The sequence below is a fragment of the Micromesistius poutassou genome (genome assembly GCF_964030765.1).
Source record: "Micromesistius poutassou genome assembly, chromosome: 22".
Lineage (NCBI taxonomy): Eukaryota > Metazoa > Chordata > Actinopteri > Gadiformes > Gadidae > Micromesistius > Micromesistius poutassou.
The window spans coordinates 11,847,318-11,868,172 of record NC_140292.1 but is presented as its reverse complement, the minus strand read 5'-3'; the positions used below and the strand labels follow the sequence as shown (position 1 = coordinate 11,868,172).

Below are 20,855 nucleotides of genomic sequence, written 5' to 3'. Positions count from 1 at the left end.
AACTGCAAACAAATCAAATGTATTGTACATCGATTAGGAATGTTAACCGATGACCGCTTGACCGATGGTTGACCGTATCAACGTTAACCGATCAATCTTGTTGGTTAAAAAAAAAATAATTGGGGTCAGTGTGGACTGTGGGGTGTGTGGGTTGGTTTCACTTCACACATAAAGATGATCAGACGAGGGGACTTATTGGAAGTTGGACGGACACAGCGTCTCTAGCCCACTGTTTAATTTCTCCTTAATCCTTAATTATTCCCGCATGCGAGAGGCAGAGAATATGACCTCTAAATTATTATGGACAGTAGACTAAACACTATAAGACTACAGTTAGCCATCTCATTCCAAGATCTTTTTGGGTGAAGTGAACAAATTATCCCTCACACTCAATTTTTCATAACTCGCTTGTTTGTACTTAATAAACCAATAAAAACATTTGGTGGGAGGTCACAGGGTTTATAGGGTTCGTGAGCTCACAACGTTTGCGAAAAGTAAAACTTTTAGGCTACAGGCTAAAACACTCGAGGTTAGAGGGCAGGCAGACGACAGCAACAAAAGAGTTGTTCTGTCCGTTATTAGAAGACACACAGCGAGTTAGACCTGTCCGTTATTAGAAGACACACAGTGAGTTAGAGCTGTCCGTTATTAGAAGACACACAGTGAGTTAGAGCTGTCCGTTATTAGAAGACACACAGTGAGTTAGAGCTGTCCGTTATTAGAAGACACACAGTGAGTTAGAGCTGTCCGTTATTAGAAGACACACAGTGAGTTAGAGCTGCCTTGGCCGGTGCGTCTCTTACCCATTCTGAAGGTGCCTGTTTTATCATGTTGCAGTCTATCAGGCAATTGGGCTTGGATTTGGAAATTACTACATTTCAGGATCTTCAATGGTAACAGATAAGGTAATGATGATCATCATCTTGCTTTATTATTATTAGCACTACCGTCTCCTCCAAACTAACCAAGCGGCGTCTCTTCAGAGCTGTCACTCTCAAATGAGCCGCGGCAATGTTTCAAATGAGCTCCTAACGCTGCCCTCTTCCGATTGGCCCCTGGTGAATCCCGCGCAGGGTCTCAACCAGGTCCGCGCCATCTCAGACCATTGTGGGCGCTGGAGCCCGCTCTCTACACACGGTCACCGTGCAGTAAGCACGCCTCGTGTTTCAATTCTAACACAGGTCGCGCCGCTGCTAGAGCCACGGCCTCTCACTGGGACGGACCGGGTGCTATCCCCGTGTCCGCTCTGATCAAACCCGTATTTTCAACGCTATCACCTTGTACCCAAACCATTTCCAAACTGTGGAGCCATTTGGACTCCATGTTTCGCTCTGTAGGGGATTTAAAAAAGTGACGTGAGTGGAAGGGCGGGGCCGGGGCAGAGTGTGTGTGTGTGTGTGTGAGCCGGAGGCAGAGCGGGAGAGAGATAAGCAGAGTTACGAAATAGCAGGCGGCTGGCGCGGCTCGAAATGGCTATTTCAAATAGCACATTTTAATGTGATCGGTTAACCGGTTTCAACCGGTTAATGAGGCTCGGTGGTCGGTCAAGAATATTTTAAATTTTCGCCATCCCTAACATCGATGTCAGACATTTTGTTCCATAAGTTTTCTATCCTGTATCATTCCTTAAGCAGAACCATCGACTGTGTGGTGTGTGTAGAACAAACCAATGTCATCCTGCTGGCTCCTCTTGGCTGAAGGCCAACTAGGGGAAAGGTTACGCAGGAGAGCCACTAGCTTGACCCCTACCCCACCTGACCAACAGCATACACTCACTCTCGCTCCCTCTCAGATATATTCATCATATCCATCTATCTATATAACCCAGTGAACCTGGATGCTGTTTTCTGTTAACTAGTGTTATCGAGTTCCCCTTTGTTGTTCAACTTTTGCCTGTGGTGAACCGGTCACAAGGAAGCAGTATCTATACTCCTAAGAAAAACTCCTTTATGTTAACATTTCGCCCATGATGTACAGGTTATTGAATTGCGGGGAGGGAGTGAAAACTGTTAATAGACAAGAAACTGTATTGTGGGCTCACTCTGCTAGAGGAGACTGGTACATGCATACGTTCAATCAAGTACATTTTCTCCAACTATTGTACTCAACTTTGCATTTAGAAGTATCCTCTGTCCTAGAATCAATATCTCAAAGGAATTGCCATGACATCTGAAACAGCTAAAGAAAGGCTCTAGAAGAGGCTCCACCCTGACGGCTTCACTGGGCTCCTCCGGCACCAACACACACATACATGTGGCTGGAACTGTTTCTTTGAGAGTTGGCGAGATGTTAAACACGGAGCAGGTGGTGAATGCTAACATGCCAGAGCTCTCTCCTTGAGTCTGTTTGGAGATGGCTGGTTTATCTGTGTGCATCAAGTGCCCGAGGGCTAGTCAGTGTGGCTGGGGCCTGAGGCTCCTTAAAGATCTCATGGCATGCTACTTTATGAATGCTTTTATACAGCCGTCAGTGGGCCCCTAATGCAGTACTTGAAGACGTTCAAGAAATTCAGCCTTGGTGCAGAGTTACAGCCACTACGAGCCAGTGGTGGCGCCTCGGCAGCGGGGCTCCGGCAGGAGACAGTCACGGGCAACAATCCCTTTCTCCTCCATGTCGCGGTTCATGTACTTCAGGGAGTCAAAGCCAAAGTTCCTTTCCCCCAATTCCTTCCCAACCATGGCTGGCACGGTCCTAGCTCATTGTCTTATTGGCGGGCCAAGCAGAGAAAGAGGAGGTAACATGTCCCCGTATGACGACATACAAACTCCAAATCGGCTTTTGTTTGTTTTTTCAAAGGCGGAGCAGGATACCTAGTGCTCGTTTTACACATAACACCATTTCTAGCCACTGGGGGACCATAGGCAGGCTCGGGGAACTCATATTAATGTTAGAAATGTCAAAAAGTGAAATTTTCATGCCATGGGACCTTTAAATAAACCAGTAACCACAGACACAAACGCCAATTCAGAGATTTCTCTGTGTTTAATTGGTACAGGTTGTGTTTCCAAGAAGCTCAGAGAGCACTCACAGTGTGGCCATACAGCCTCCAGCATTACTCAAAGCCATCCATTGCCACCCATTATATTAAACACAGAACAACACCTAAAATCATGTGTTGTGTGTGTGTGTGTTGGGTGTGTTTCTATGACAAAACTATGCCCGATGTGGGACCCCCTGGTTTGTCTGGTGTGCGACCTGCATTACGTTGAAGCTCTGCATGACCGAGTCAGACTCAGAACGAGAATGGGTCCAAAGCCACTTCATGATATTGTAGTTTTTCGTTTTGAAGCGATATTCAAAAAAAACTGAACAGTTTTAGAAATTGAATGAGGAAAACAAGTACACGTCAACTACATGTCAGCGTCATCCCTGTTCTGGAATGTAACATGTTAGCAACGTCGCGCAGCGCCAATATTACATTCTCTGGTCTTTTGTCACTAATAATGCTAATTATAATGTTTGATTATTAATTTGAACTAATATGAATAAAAACAATTGTTTTTCTAACAATAGCCTACCCCTAGATATTTGACACAAAGCAGTTTGACGTTGACATCACATGGGCAGTTATCTGGACCGAGGGGGAGGAACACATTGACACAAAAGTGCATAATAAGATAATGGCTATATAATAATAAGAATAATAATATACATATATTATATAATATAATAGCAGATAAAGAAAACTGAAAGGCCAAATGCACTTTTAGCCAAAATGCAAACACCGAGCTAGTCGATCACTAGAATGACAATGATTGACAACGTAACGTAATGAGGAGGTACAGGCACTGCTAGGCTGGAGCCCGGAGCACTCAACTCTAGGTCTGTCTCACCTTGCAGCCCTCGCAGGCGTGCACCCCGTAGTGGAAGCCCGACGCCTTGTCAGAGCACACCCTGCACTGGAGCACCGGGGGCGGGGTGAGGGGGCAGGGCGGGTCCTCCCCGCCGGGACACACACTGTTGGCCACAGAGGACGGGCTGGAGGCAGGGGTCAGGCTGTCTGCACCGCCCGAGGAGAGAGAGAGGAGAGAGAGAAAGGGCTATTACCAACGATAGCACAAATATACATGTCCAGTGTCCAGGGCAAAGGTTAAGGTCATGACCCCAGCTTAAAGGTGACATGGTTTTGTTAGCCAAGTCTTAGATAGTCATAAAGTCTTCGATCGTCATAAAGTCTTAGATCGTCACAGAGTAGTTTTTGAAATCCAACTTGTTAAAGGACAATTCCGGTATTCAGCACATTGAGCCCTTTTGGCATTTTGAAAATCCCATTTCCGGTTTCCGTTTCAATGGGATTTACAAAATGCCAAATAAAACACAACAGAAACTGTATTTCGCTACGATACATGATTTGGAACATCAACGAACACCACTAACCACTCGGTGAGTTGCACATTTCTGAAAACAAACGTTTAGGGTTGTTTTAAGGACAGGTTTGTGAATGCCCGTAGCCAGCCATTCTGAAGCAGGCAGGGCGATTCTAAATGAGCCAAATACCCGAGACAGGACCAATAGTCAACATGTCGGTGTCAACCACTCTATTTCATCCTAGACAAACCAGAAAGGGGCTCAATGTTCAAAATACCGGAATTGTCCTTTAAAGGCTGTGAAGTGAACAGTGTAGAAGCGTGGCTTCTGATGCAGCAAGCAATGCAATGTACTCGCACATCAATATCACTCAATATCACTATCACTGTCAATATCACTTGTGTCATCGTATGCATGCAGATGACGAAAAGGTGGACAAACATTGGGAACGGTGTCACCTGTAATTGACAACCGTCTAGGATAATGGCTAATGGTATATTTGGGATCTTAAAGGTGACATTGATGGTGACATTAAAGGTGATATTATACCACCAGATGTGTTTTTTTTCTGCCTCTTCTGACATCACAATTGGGCGTGTCCACCTAGATGTGTGCTGGATAGATCAGTCTACCAGCCTACCCAGTGGACTGTAACAAACGCTGCTCATCTATCCAGCACACATCTAGGTGGACACGCCCACTTGTGATGTCAGGAGAGGCAGATTTTCAAAACGGCTTGCAACGGTTAATCACACCCACACCTGGTGGTATAATATGTCACCTTTAAGTTTTTATAATTGTTATAATAGGGAGACCAATTACCACTTTGTATTGGGCATAACCAAAAATCTCATTGATTTGCAATTGCCCATTTAATTTCCTGGTTGAAGCACTTCCATCTGCAAAGTTGTAAGGCAGCGATGCAAATTACCTTGTGGATTGTCATACAAACTAGTAACAAAACATTTCCCTGGTCTGCTAAATGGCAAAAACAAAACAAAACGAGGCAAATCTTTGATCACGTGAAAGCTGTATACACATTGGTCAAAAGAAAAGAAGATTTGATGAACCAGTTGGAGTCATGACCTGTTGATTACCCTACACACACATTTAGAGCTTTAGACTATTTTCCACGGCAGAGGAGAAAGGTTGTGGCGACTCACCCAGTATGACGGTTCTCTCCGAGCCTGGCCCGGTGCTCTGAAGGTCTGGGAGCTCCAGTGAACCCAGTGTATCATTGCTGATGGAGCGCGATATGTCCTCCAGGTCATCCAGCAGGTCTCCGTAAAGAGGGCTGCCCAGCATAGAGAACCGGAGGCGGGCAGCCGGGCTGTACGCCTCCCCTGGGATGTCCACCATCGTAGAAGGGGGGCCAAGGGCCCTGGGGGTGCCTGCACACGTCAGCTCACTGGATGCAGCGGCACACCTGTTGATGGACACACAGTAAGCCATTTGCAATGCTTCAGAATTGCTGCTGATAATAAGATTGGGTCAACTTCCATTGAAGGCAATACCAACAGGAGAAACCATTTGTTATCTTAATTGTCCAATTTTCATTGGAATATTAACCAGTCAGTCAATAAGAAGACACTTTTATCTAATGTGCATAAGGTATTTCAAATAAATTGTATTAGGAAGCAGGTGAGGGTTTTACATCATGGCTATGTTTCAATTTCTATCATTTCCTTAATAGGTGGCAAATATAGGCAATACTGCATTGAAACAGAAAGCATAGGAAACACATTATGTATTAGTTTGGAAACATTTAAAGGAAGCATAGGCTGCCGAGAACAAGGACCAACATACGTTGTCTGCTTCGTTATCAAAACATAGAAGGCTGTAATTCAACCACTGCTGTTTCTTTCACTTAGTTATTGTATCCAGCTAGCTACCCATAGATAGCTACCCATAGTTAGGTTATGCTGCCTGGTTAGGCCACTCCAGTTAAAGGTCAGTTAAAGGTCAAAGGAAGGCGCCATGCATCACATTAAACACAGAACAAGACCTGAACTGGACTCTTTTGACACGTGTCGTCTTTCTGCCCAGCGCTCCGTGGCTCGTATTGAAGCTCTCCTGTAAAGGACACGACCCCGAGTGGATCCCAAAGCCACTGACGTCCTCCACGCAGCACACACTCATGATATTGTAGTTTTGCTTTAAGCATTATTCCAAAAAAGAAACGTGTTCTTACCAACGGAACCGTTTCAGAATTTAAATTTAGAAAACCCAACTAATGACAGTGTCATGTAATCATTATCCTGCCCATCTAAAATATGGGATATACACATATAGTAATATTATGTAATAACTTATTATAAACAATCAAATATGTATAGAACCTCTGGTAACAACCTCTCTGATTAAGGCACGTGTACTGTATGAATGTTATCTGCAGTGTGTGGTGGAGGCATCACCCAGCAAGCTACGAGCCAAGCGGACCCTTCCCACTGAGTCAACAACGCACAGACGGACTGTCGCTCACGCTCGTCATTATGGAGGGGGTTAATCAAGAATACTGTACCTATAGGCATGCTGAGTCTATTGTAATCTCTAATGTAATGTCTGTTGATGCCATCTGTCGATACCTATTGTTATTGTAGGAAATATTATTCTCATTTTCAATACCTTTTTTTTTTTCACTTCCTCAGCCCATGACATGATAAATTTGTCAATGATTTTTACATAGACGACAATTACATTGATTGGACCGATAATGTGTGCATGGGTGTTGACAATATGGGAATATGTGCATGGGATGTTGCAATACTCAATATAAAATTGAACCGTTCAATACGCCATCCACGGCCTATTTGAGGCAAAGGTCAGATGGCCTGGGCTATCAACCTGACGTCCTATGACAAACATTGGCAACAAATATTTGTTAGTTTTATTTGACTATGCCATATTCATTTTCAACAGCCTCTTGCCCACTGTACACGTCCATCGACGGATGGGGGCTTTTTGACGCATCTATGTGTTTTCCCGGGTTGTATAACAAAGGCGATTTCATTGGACAGTGCACTCCGTCGCTGCCTGAAAAGTTCAACTTTTCTCAACTTTTGGACGCAAGAGACGGAGCCGACTTGACGGACGGACCCACAATGCATTTCGGGAGCGTCCCATGCAAAGTCAATGAGATCCGTCGACGGACGTGTACAGTGGGCAACGCTACCTCCGTCAGTCGACGGATGGGCGAGGGCGTGTCTGACGTATGGGGGAGTAGTCTTTGTGGACGCAGCCTGCAACAGGGGCAACACTCTGCTTGCACCAGGCATTATAAAGCCGGCTTTTTCCTGCGTCTTCCTGCTTGTTGTTATTGATAAATGGATCCCGTAGTCGCAAGGACAGTGTTGCCCCTGTACGTGTACCACAGCAATCGCCCAATTCCTAAATCCATTCTTAAATTCCCCCCCGCTGCCGGCCGACTTTTTGACATTTCCACGGTGGGTTCTATCGCAAAGACCATTTCATTGGACAGAGTCCAAGTAGCGTCACACTAGTGTATTTGCATAACCGCAATCTGATTGGCCGACAGACCCGTCGCTTCCCGAAGAGTTTAACATTTCTCAACTTTTGACGCCAGCCACGGAGCCGACTGGACGGACGGACCCACAATGCATTTCGAGGGCGCCCCATGCAAAGTCAATGAGATGCGTCCGTTGACGGAGGTAGTGTGCACGAGGCGAAGCCGATGCATGCATCCAAATCTATCTGTTCAAAACCAAATAAACAAATCAAAAACAGCGTCGCTTATTCGCTTCAAATACTTTTTCTTTTCAAAACTTGGGAATTAATACAGCGCGGTACAGAGTGGTTGAAAACAATGTGCATACAATGTGCAACAAAGCCTTTTTATTCATATATATTTTTAACAATTTATTTTTAATTAATCGTTTAGATTAGTCGTTATAAAATTAGTCCTTAGTGGCAGCACTAGTGAACACCTGATTATGCATTGAAAAAAATTTGGCAGCCCTACCACACACACACACACACACACACACACACACACACACACACACACACACACACACACACACACACACACACACACACACACACACACACACACACACACACACACACACACACACACACACACACACACATATAACCTCTGAACTGTTGAGGATTGGTCAGGGTATGGTCACCTGCAAATAGAGGGGCAGCAGAATTGCTTTCAGCCTAGAGCGGCAAAAGTGCACGAGCCGGCCTGGCCTTTATTTTAAATGTTCCCCAGTGTTCATTTCTGTTAAGTTTAAGTTCAAATATTTGTACTTGTACTCTAGATGCTGGCATATACTTTATACTGATATAGAATCAGAACTTATGCAAATTCGTTAGATGTAGCCTGAATAGATCAGTCTACTAGGCTAACCAGTGGACTGAAGCAAATGTTGCTTATCTATCTATCATAAATCTAGGTGGACAATAACAATAGGAGAATTGAAACCGGCTTGCAATGGCAAATCTCCCTCACACCTGGTGGTATAATGGGCTCCTTAAGGTAAAGCTTCCTCAGGGCTTAAATATCAGCGTGGGATTGCGGGTATTGCACATATTTTTTTCAAATCCCGCAACTCAGGCCAGCATAATGCGGGACAATCCCGCACAAATTTCACTTTGTTGTCTGATAAATTTATAAGAAAGCGACGGTGTGATTTTGGCTCTAGTAGCCTACTGACTTCACTTGACGAACCATCTTCCGATTTCGGTGGTGCATGTCCTTTGTACAATCTTTGATCTGGGGGCAAACTATGGAAGCATATATGTAGTAAAATTCAAATGGCAATGCAATTTGCAATTTGCAATTCAATAAGTCATTACATTATGCAATTGAATAATGTAATTTGTAAATACGTTATTCAAAGTGTATTTTAATATGCAAAGTGAAAATGAAATCCTCAATAAAATTTGCAAAAGTTCTAACAATAAAAATAGAATAACATTTTGTCAAATTTTTTGAGTTCCTTTATTCAAATTGAAAAGCTATAGCGTCCCCGTGATTGCAATGCACTTCGCCACGCTCCGTGTGTTGCAAAATTCAAATGACATTTCAATCCGTAAAACACTTTGCAAATCGTTTTGCAAAACGTTTTGCAAAACGTATCAGCCAATCGCGTCTGGGGGGGAACTACGTCACTTCCTCGTCAGACCAGCTGATCATCCACGCACATTGCAATTTATTTATTTATTTATCCCGCAGCAGCTGCCAGACCGTCTTTTCCGCCATTTTCAGTTATAATTACGTAAACTCAGTCAAACCATAGACCTATTAAGAGTCAAATCTGGCACAATGTTAGGCATAGAAAATAAATTGCATTTGACCAACTCCTAAGTGTTGTCATCCATGCCGCTAAGTTGCCAAATAAAAAGGGGGAGGGGATTAAATCCAAGGCACTACCTACTGCCATTATTGGTTTATTGGTGTGTCTCTATAGGGAAGGCGTGTAACGGACTAGCAAATTGTGTGATTTAAGATTTGGCTGAGCAACAACTTTGGATGTGTGTATGAGCCATATAACTGAAACTGATTGAATGTGCACTAGGGCTGTCACTTTTGAGAAAAATCAAATCAAGAGATTCAATCACAAATGTATTACGTGACAAGAGGAGACATAAACAGGACTTAGGCCATATCCTCTTTGTTTGAAACAGGTTATCAACTTAATCAATATCCACTATACTATATCACAAAATTAGGCTATGCAAAACAAAAACGGAATTGAAACTGCACAGTGCAAACAATGACGTGACAACTTAAACAGGAGACAGCAGCAGGAGTAAAACCTATAGCCTATCTACAATAAATAATAATTTCTTAATGTTGTTTGCTAGAAACACCAATTTATCAACTTGATGTGGATGAAGTGCGGCTCTCTTTTTATTCACGATGTTACGTGAGGCGGAGAACACACGTTGGGAGCGCACAGACGTGCCTGGCACACACAGGGATTTGCGCGTCTATGTTGAGAGAAGCGGGTATTTGTGGCAGCCCGTGTCTCTCCACCAATACAGCGTGTTGCTGTCAGCGGGGATGACTTGGGGTCGCAATTTACTGCTCAGGCTGGCTGCTCCGTGCGTTATCCATTTCGAATCAGGATATATTAAACACTTGATTAGCACGCCTGCGAATGGATGAGATGGCAAACAATAAAATAAAAAGTAAAAACCAAACGGTCTAATGATAGAATGTAAGAAACACACAACATGGCACTTTATATATCGATTATATATATTCGACTAGGATATGTCACGTCATATTTGAATGCATATTCGAATATCAAATAAAAAGTGACAGCCCTAACGTGCACTGTAGCACGATACTAACGATCTGTCTGTAAAGGCAGATCGCGGAGACATTTGAGACATTTTAATCGTTCACAATCTAATAGTCATATCGCACGTTGACTCACAAAATATTGAGTCGTTAACATCCTAGTCTGGACTGTGTTTGAGGAAATTGCAGATGAGCAATCAACCTCACTGAGGGGGGGGGGGGGGGTCAACAAAGTGCGGTTTCCCTCTTGTACAGTGTCTTTAAAAAGCATATTCAGCTTAGAAAGTCCAAGCAATTCCTGCTGTTTTAAAAGCTTCTCCTTAATAACTCACAGTAGGCATTTTTACACTGCCAAGCAGGTATGATTTCACTGTCTTGCCTGTGTAAAGCCGAGGGAGAAAAAGCCATACTACATCTACAAGATGGCGCAGTGCGAGTGGCAGCCTATCGTAGCAGCTCCTGGTACTTTGTAGTTTTTATTTACTTTTTATTGTGTTTTTAGTTTGTTTTTATTTATTATTTGCACACTGAGCTGTGGATCAACACACCATCCACACAACAAGATGCTTCTCCACCGGTTTGGATATCTCCTGGTTACCTTTGTTGTACTTTGGTCTCTCCTGGCGACTGAAAGCTGGGCCCGCTCTACAGCCGGCATTGTTTACAGTAGCGACCAGCTGATCGCCCTGAGGCCCCAGACCCTCTTAGCCGGGGAGAGACCGACAGTACCGGAAGAGCTAAGAAGGAGACGGCGAGGATGCAGAGCGGGTGTTAAACGGAGAAGGAAGAGTAGAACGTTTAAACCCTGCATCCCGGCTGTCATCACGTAAATAAGATGGATGAACTGGAAGCGCTCGCCAGGACGCAGAGGGAGTACAGAGAGTCCAGTATCATGGGTTTCACAGAAACGTGGCTACACGAGCAGATACCGGACTCCAACGCCACCATCCCCGGCTTCCACGCGGTCCGAGCCGACAGAGACACCACCGCGAGCGGCAAGAAGAAAGGAGGAGGACTCGCCGTGCTCGTCAACAACAGGTGGTGCCACCCCGGGCACATCTCCGTGAAAGAGCGGTTCTGCAGCCCGGACATCGAGCTCAACGCCATCGGACTACGTCCATATTATTTGCCGCGGGAGTTCACAAGTGTTATCGCCATTACTGTTTACATTCCGCCATCTGGGAACGCCGGCGCTGCGTGTGACGTCATCCACGCTGTGACCGCGGCACTACAGACGAAACACCCCAGAGCCTTCGTCATCATCACAGGTGACTTCAACCACTCTCTCTCATCCACACTTCCAACGTTTCGCCAGTTTGTCAAATGTACAACAAGAGACAATAAAACTATAGATCTGCTGTATGCAAATATTAAAGATGCATACAGCTCCACTGCCCTCCCTCCCCTGGGAAGGTCAGACCACAACCTCGTCCTGCTCTCTCCATCATACAAGCCTGTGGTTCAGCAGCTACCAGTGACAGTGAGGACTGTAAGGAAATGGTCTCCTGAGGCCATGGAATCAGTGCAGGGTGCCCTGGAAGCCACTGACTGGGAGGCCCTCTACAAACCACACGGCGATGACATTGATGGCATAACTGTGTGTAACTGTCTGTGATTACATTGGGTTCTGCATGGACAACACCATCCCCACTAAAGAGGTCCGCTGTTACCCAAACAACAAACCCTGGGTTACCAGCGACCTTAAGGCCCTACTCAACGAGAAAAAGAGGGCCTTCAGGTCAGGGGACCGTGCAGAACTCAAGCGTGTTCAGAGAGAACTAAAACACAGCATCAGGGAGAATAAGGAAAAATACAGGAGAAAACTGGAATTCAAGCTGGAAAACGATAACACCAGGGATGTATGGAGGGGGATGAGAGAGATCACCGGCTTCCAGAGAAAGCGGAGGGAAAGGTACAACGTGCGAATGAGTTCAACCTGTTTTTCAACAGGTTCGACTCAAGCTCCCCCAGCAGCCCCCCTGCTGCTCCTCTGAGCAACCACCTCTGGATACAACCCCCCCACAGCCTGACACCGGCCTCACAGCCCCACACCAACCCCTGCAGCAGACACCATCTTTCACCACCACCTTCTCCTCCACCCCCCACACACCTGCTGGCCCCCACCACAGACTGTCTCACCCCCCCCCCTCCCCCAGGACACTTACACCTCCCTCACTGTTGCCTACATACTCCTGCAGCAATCACCACTTTGCACAACCCCCCACCCCCCAGACTGGACTTTACATCACAGCCAGCCAGCTGAAGAGAGAGCTGGAGAGGCTCAATCAGAGAAAAGCTGCTGGACCGGACCGCATCAGCCCTCGCGTGCTGAAGGCCTGTGCCATCCAGCTCTGTGGAGTTCTCCAGCACCTCTTTAACCTGAGCCTCCACCTTCAGAGAGTGCCAGTGCTCTGGAAAACATCCTGCCTTGTTCCAGTGCCCAAAAAAGGACATCCTGTGGCACTGGATGACTTCAGGCTGATTGCGCTGACCTCTCACATCATGAAGGTTATGGAGAGGCTGGTTCTAGCACACCTCAGACCCCTAGTGTGCCCATCACAGGACCCCCTACAATTTCCATAGCAGCCCCATGTTGGGGTTGATGATGCAATAATCTACCTGCTACAGAAAGCCTACTCCTCCCTGGATAGACCCAACACTGCTGTCCACGTCATGTTCTTCGACTTCTCCAGCACCTTCAACACCATCCAGCCCAAGCTGCTGAAGGCCAAACTGGAGAACATGCAGGTGTATTCTCCCCTCGTCACATGGGTCGATGACTATCTGACGGGCAGACCGCAGTTTGTGAAACTACAGAGCTGTGTGTCCGACCGTCTGATCGGCAACATCGGCGCCCCCCAGGGCACTGTGCTGTCACCCTTCCTCTTCACCACCTACCCTGCAGACTTTAAGTACCGTAGTGAGTCGTGTCATCTACAGAAATTCTCTGACGACACGGCCATTGTGGGGCGTGTAGAGGGCGGGAGGGAGGATGAGTACAGGGACCTGGTCGGCAATTTTGTTAAATGGTGCGGGGAGAATCGCCTGCAGCTGAACGTTGCGAAGACGAAAGAGATGGTGGTGGACTTCAGGAGGAACAAGCCCCCGCCCACTGCAGTCTGCATCGGTGGGTCAGACGTTGACATTGTGGACTTACAAATACCCGGGTGTGGTGCTGCACAATAAACTAGAGTGGACCACAAACACAGAGGCAGTCTACAAGAAGGGCCTGAGCCGGCTTTACTTCCTGAGGAGGCTCAGCTCCTTTAATGTCTGCAACCGGATGTTCCAGATGTTCTACGAGTCTGTTGTTGCGAGCACCATCTTCTTCGCTGTGGTGACCTGGGGTGCGGGCAACTAATTAAAAACGAATTAAAAAGGCAGGGTCTGTTGTTGGCTCTAAGCTTGTCACCCTGGAGGAGGTGGCGGAGGACAGTATGCTGGGAAAACTGCTGTTGATCATGGACAATGTCTCTCACCCCCTCCACGAAACTCTGGACAAGCTTAAGAGCAGCTTCAGCGGCACTCATTCAACCCTGCTGCCTTAAAGAACGGCACAGGAAATCATTCCTACCTGGTGCCGTTAGACTGTACAATTACCGTTAGACTGTACAATGTTTTGGCTGACAGAAACTTCACGTGGCGTGGACGCAGGCCTATAGAAACGAAAAGGCCAAAAAACAGGCATGTCAACATTTCAGAGCCGTCATTGTGAACTACTACATTTTCCATTTTCCTCCATTTTGGTATGAGACTGGGTTGAACATGGCTGTAGCAGTTCCTGTGATAGCCAGTGTTAGCTGCCATAGCAACAGGTTATTGGGTTTCTAGGATGAATCTCTGCACTGCCTTCAGCTACAAGACTCTAGTTGAAAGATATTTCTATACAAACACTGAATTAATACATTTATCCTATCCTGTGTCTGTAAAATAAATTATGGATCCATTTTTCTCTAGATGCATACAGCTAGATGCATACAGCACTCCACTTATTTTATGTGATGTTTGCTAACATGGATGGGTACAAGACCAGTTTCCCCCCTTACTTTCTTTATTGTACACATGCTCATATACAAAGGATGGGTGTGAACGTAGTCTAGTGGGTGGCTAGTTTGTATGACGTTATGCTCAGATGGAGAACCCAAGCAATACAACCAGGCCTGGAATTTCGTGGCAAGGCCTGCAGCGAGGCAAAACATGTGACAAAGGCCACATGTCAGGGCATCAAGGGCATAAGTTAAAAAACATTTTTTGATTTTGATTTAATTTAAATAGACAAATCAATTTCTAAAAGCATTAATGTTTTTTTAATAAACAGTGTAACAATTCTAGAGAAATTGTTCATTGTTTTGCTGTTTTGATCTGCATCTTGAAGAGCCCTTTTGCAATAATTCTCCACTTATTTTTCAAAAGGAAAAAAAGTTGAGTAAATTTGTTGAATTTTGTCAAATGTTAAAACTGTATTATTGTCTATGAGATTAGAATTTGCCATAAGTAATATTTATTTTTTAATTAGACATAACTACGATAATTTCAAAATGACAATAACCCTCCCTCTGCCGTCATGGGGGTTGCCAATGTTGCCAGATTGGGCGGGAAATCGGGCCCAATCTGGCAACACTGACAACAACCTTTGCTGCACTGAGTGCAGCAAAAAGCTCCGCTGCGCTTGTGCTTCAGAAATGCTTGAGAAAATGTAACTTGTGTGGACACTACCGCATTACTTGGTCAATAATGCTATTTGATTTAGAAAAAAAGCTATTTGAACACTTTAGGGGTGCACGATAATTATCGGGCCGATAACAGAAATTATTACGTCATTCCAATAAGTCCGATATCATGACAAATAGCCCTGATAACATAGCCTATATCAGTGGTTCTCAAACTTTTTATACCGCGTACCACCTAAATATTTGTCTCCCCAAGTACCATCATTAGGAACAATAAAATATAATATAACAATATAACAAACTACAGTAGCGTAGACCCGCGGCCCTATTCTGCTACACACAGTTCACACCGGAGGCACATTTAGTCTTAAGATATAGGAGTTGGATTGCGGGCGGACGGGATTCTCAGTTGTGTGCGTGTGTGTCTCTGTGTCTGTTATAGTGCTACCACTTTGTACACTGTACCACTTAATAGCGCATCACGTACCACCAGTGGTACGCGTACCATAGTTTGAGAACCGCTGGCCTATATAATTTCAGTGCCCCGCTCCCAATAACGCTAAATTAGAGGTCTTATCATAACCCTAAAAGTACACATCATACAATCAATTACAATACATGAGTTCATAACGGCACGCGGATATAGAAATGTTTTTTATTATTATTATGTTTGTGACATATTTCAGCCATAATATCCTCCCATAGCCACAGGGAGCAGCACCGAGCACATTTAATAGTTAAGAGGTAATATTCTCACATAGCCACAAGGGAGCAGCACCGAGCACATACGGTAGGGCTGCAACGTCAGGGGGCGGGCTTTTAAAGCCACAGAACACTCCCACCCTACCTGCCTATTTAACTTGGACCCGCTAGGAGAATCTCTTGGGCGGCATATCGTAGATATAAAGCTTAGAGATGCTCCGCACGTGTTATATACCATTCCTCTCCTCTCGCACACACATGTCTACTCTCGTAACACTTATTATTGACAACAGTTAGCTGAACATTATAGGGTCCCGGCCTTCCACTCCGTTTTCTCAGTTAAACACATAACTACATTTGTCCCAGTGCTTGTTAGATATGAAATTAAGCAAAAGAAGACGCTCTTCCTCCGCTAACGCAGTCGTTTGCGACGCCTTTCTTATTCGCCGTTTCTTCTATTTGTCTGTAACTCATGCTCCAATCTTTCATCGATTGATGCGGATGTTGTGGATGCAACGGAATATATGATGCATCGCTGCAGCAACATTTAAGATGATCGCGATGAGTTCTGCCCATTCTGCCTCCGTGCTGTCTGCGGTCAGACCAAGACACACCTGAGTGACAGAGGCCGTCCTGCGAACCTCGACTCTACGTCATATCCCACCCCTTGCAAGCCCGCCCCCCTAAACCCCCCGTTGATTCTACTGATGTCTGCGCGACAATGTCATGATCTTAGGTCATGATCATATATATGGATATGTGTGTGTGTTATCGGTTATCGCTATCGGCCTTTAGGAGCTGAAAGTTATCGGTTATCGGTATCGGTTAAAAAAAAAAGTTATCGTGCATCCCTAGAACTCTTACATTATCACATGGTCTTTGGGATCGCTGTGCTGCACGGGTAGCCGGTCAACAAGAGCTCTTTAATGCTTAAAAAAGAAAAAACAAAAGGGGCAGAGTGTGGGGCACCAAGGCCACGATATTCAGAAAGGCATCACGGCCAGACAGAGGGGCAACTTCATGGCTGCCAGTGAAATCCCTGCCCTGAATACAACAGCTCTCTATGTTTTATGTAAAAGCTCACAAAGAAGCTTTCGAGGACATCAGTAACATTATGACTAGGGGTGTAACGAAACACTCATTCGTACCGAAATTTTTCCGTAACGGTTCGATGCACGTTTCATTTTCGTTTTTATTGATTATCACACACTCTCTGAGTGTCTTGTCTTGTCCTGATGTTTTGTGTTGAGGACCACAATGGAAATAAGTCCTGGGCCCCGGGAAACGGGGCCCAGGACTTTAATGATGGACCCCTGCTCGTACGATCATTCTTATGAAGGATCTTTCGATGCTTCATAAAATCTTTGAACATGAACGTGCGTGCTCTGCTCTTACGACGTCGTAGGCTTGTAGCTGTCCACTGACACAGTGCTGAAATGGGCTCCGTATGAGGGGGAGACGCAGGAATGTTGTTGGATTAAACTATATTTTGTGGCAGCAAAAAAAATATCTCCCCATCAAGGTCAACAGCAGAGTAGCCTACGAAAAGAATAGACTAATATGAATGCTACAAATATTAAAACAATTTATTAGGTCTAAGCCGACTATATCAGTCCTAATCCTGAACGCACCATGCGTACATTTTTTTCCCCCTGAAATAATTCCATATTACAAAAATAAAAAATAGCATGTGTCTGTGTGACAACTATAGCATTTATCTAAATGTGCTGATTTCTGAAACATGCTTTGTGCCGCAAAGAGGGCAGACTTTCTCTCATTCCGCAGAAGGTTCATTCATTCAGTGATTGGTGCGCGCACTCTCTAGGCTAGAAACTTTGGTGTCAACATTAAAAACGCAACGTTACATTCATTCATTATCATTCAAACGCAGAGGCATTGACACGGCTATTGCTGTTGCTGGTCTAGATCCTGCCCATATTGTTGGGCAGGGGTATGATGGTGCGGGCAATGTAAGCAGTAAAGACACGCATCGCAGCACAGTTTCCCGCAGCAGTCTATGTTTACTGCAGAAACCACGCTCTCAACTCTCAACTCAGGTTTGTGCACTCCACTAAGGTCAGGGATGTTCGTAACTGTCTAGACACGGTCCAGTAAATAGTGAACTTCATCACAGCCTCACCAATACGCCTACAGTGCTTTATGGCAAACAATCACAACAAAAAACGCCTGCAGAAATTCTCTGACACCTGCTGGTCTCAGCATGATTCATGTACAGTATGTCTTCTGTCATTGATCAATACGAGGACATTTTAACCATGATGGTTGAATTTAAATCAGAGAGAGTGCAGCTTGAAAGCGATCTCCCACACAACAGCAATGGAATTTGATTTTATTATATGCAGGATGTGGGATATGTTTTAATAAAACACATCCAATACCACTGAATGTCCAGCTGGTGACTCCACTGAGGGATGCTCTTAGCGCTCTACGCCCCTGGAGCCCTCGTTAGCTACAAGGGTTTTAACAATGTTTGTTACGCAATGATGCTTTCGGGAAACGGTGTGAAAACTCTGTTTTTGAGTCACCGAACCGTGACTTAAAAACCGAGGTACGTACCGAATCATGACTTTTGTGTATCGTTACACCCCTAGTTATGACGAAAGATGTAAGTTCTAGCATATAAAGCAAGGATGACAGTAAGGTGATTTATCAAGCGGAATAATGAAGTAGGGAGACTTAACTTGTGTTAAACCTCTAGCTGTTTTTGCAGAAGCCCAAAGTTCCAGGGAATGTGATTAAAAAAAAACAGATCCAAGTCATGACAAGCAAGTATAATGACGCTAATGTGCAAAGCTTGCAAAAACGACAAACCTACGAATTGTTACATTTTAAAGTCTGTGGTAGCAACGCAAATCTGGCTTTGTGGCCAGTCAAATGTGGTTGTGCATTCCAATATTTTCGCATTATGTCACATTATGGAGGAGGAGGGGGGGTCACATTATGGGGGGGGGGGTCACATTATGGAGAAGGGGGGGTCACATTATGGAGAAGGGGGGTCACATTATGGAGGAGGGGGGGGGGGGGGGGGGGGTCACATTATGGAGGAGGGGGGGTCACATTATGGAGGAGGGGGGGGGTCAAATTATGGAGGAGGGGGGGGGGGTCACATTATGGAGGGGGGGGGTCACATTATGGAGAAGGGGGGGGTCACATTATGGAGGGGGGGGGGGGTCAAATTATGGAGGAGGGGGGGTCACATTATGGAGGAGGGGGGGGTCACATTATGGGGGGGGGGGGGGTCACATTATGGGGGGGGGGTCACATTATGGAGGAGGGGGGGTCACATTATGGAGGAGGGGGGGGGGTCACATTATGGAGGAGGGGGTCACATTATGCCATCCAGTGAAGAAGCATGTCAGTTCATTTGGAGAGAATGAGAAAAAGCCTTTCTCTATCGAACGTCACCGCAAGTGACGTGTGAAGCGTGCATTGGGACATTAATCAACTCCTCGATTACACAAGTTATTGACATGTTAATACATTTATAACATGTAGCTTACATTGCTGTTGCAGATTGAGTCGGGGTCGGAGGACTCTGATGTCACGCATTGGGCGGACTTCAACAAACCCTTTCTAAAACATACATTTGACTCTCTACAATCATTTCAAAATACTCGATACAGCGTAGAGCTGTTCGTGTTTAACTCTATAGCCTTATATTACGATTATTATCTATTGGGATATGAAAGGTAGGTAAACGGCGTGGACCTTATTATATTACATCCCAGATTTAGTCAGTAAATCCACAATAAATGCCTACATTGGTTAGTCGAAGTGATTCAAGAGGCCTACCTCGGGTCGCTACATGTTCGAGTCCCAACATGAGATCAGTTCACGGTGTGTCGGTATTTAGCCAGTAGGTTGTCGGTCATGTCCTGCGACTTGTTGCGCTAATGCATAACTTTTCCAGTGTGGCTGTGATCGGAAGTGACGTGTTTTAGGACACATTTTATCGGCTACACACAAGTAATACACACACCAGCGGCGGCCAGTGCGTTTGATTCGATGTCCGTGGTGCAGTGAGGCAACGAAACCGAGGAGTGACACGGGGTCTGATGAACTTGAATCCTGTTACATTATTATACTTACCAAGACATGCCTGGCACTACTGGGTGTATTACCACCAGTATCCACTGCACCCGGCTGCCTCAAGCTTCGAGTGGTGTGTGTGTGTGTGTGTGTGTGTGTGTGTGTGTGTGTGTGTGTGTGTGTGTGTGTGTGTGTGTGTGTGTGTGTGTGTGTGTGTGTGTGTGTGTGTGTGAGAGAGAGAAAATCTTTAAATACCTTTTATATTATTTTATATTTGACCTGCATGATTCTGCATAGTAATGTACTCCTTTATTTTTTATTTTATTTTTACCAAATACCTTATTTGGAATTTAAATGAAGAAAATCAAGTCAATCACTTATTTCTTATTTGAAAAATGCTGTGTGAACTTTAACGACATGCAGCATCTTTTATTTTTATATGGATATTAAATGTGTTAAGTGAATGCCGATTGCTGCATTTCCTTTTCTTTGTGGTAGTTCTTCTGCTTAAAGGCCAATGTGCAGGTTTTTTTTTTTTTCTTTTCTGGCAGTTTTCTAGTTGGTAATAAACATTTAAACAATTATCCATTGTATTTGATGTTGTAGGGTATCACAAAAAAGAAATATAATAAGGAAAAGTAGGTGATATGTTAGCGGTTTGCTAACAGGTTAGCGATGATTCTTATTTCTCCCACAATGCATTGCATGACGTCACATGAGGTACTCCGCTTTGGGACGACAGCCGAAAACCCGCCTTGATATCTTTGAGAGAGACGAGTAGCAGCTAGTGAGAGAGTGACAGTGTCAGATTATATAAGTAAATATATAGATAGAGATAGCCTATA

The 20,855-nt window shown here is 44.9% G+C and overlaps 1 protein-coding gene across 1 annotated transcript in view; it reads right to left on the bottom strand.

Annotated features, from left to right (window-relative positions):
• Positions 1-19,881, bottom strand: part of LOC311367395 (peroxisome proliferator-activated receptor alpha-like) — a 36,685-nt gene extending 16,804 nt beyond the window's left edge. Inside the window, exons 1-3 of the mRNA XM_084486230.1 lie at positions 19,774-19,881; positions 5,472-5,734; positions 3,834-4,000 (exon numbers count right to left, since the gene is read on the bottom strand). Coding sequence (XP_084342356.1) covers positions 3,834-4,000; positions 5,472-5,667 — 363 coding nt within the window. The 5' untranslated portion in view covers positions 5,668-5,734; positions 19,774-19,881. The remainder of the gene's footprint in view (positions 1-3,833; positions 4,001-5,471; positions 5,735-19,773) is intronic.
• Positions 19,882-20,855: the final 974 nt, after the last annotated feature.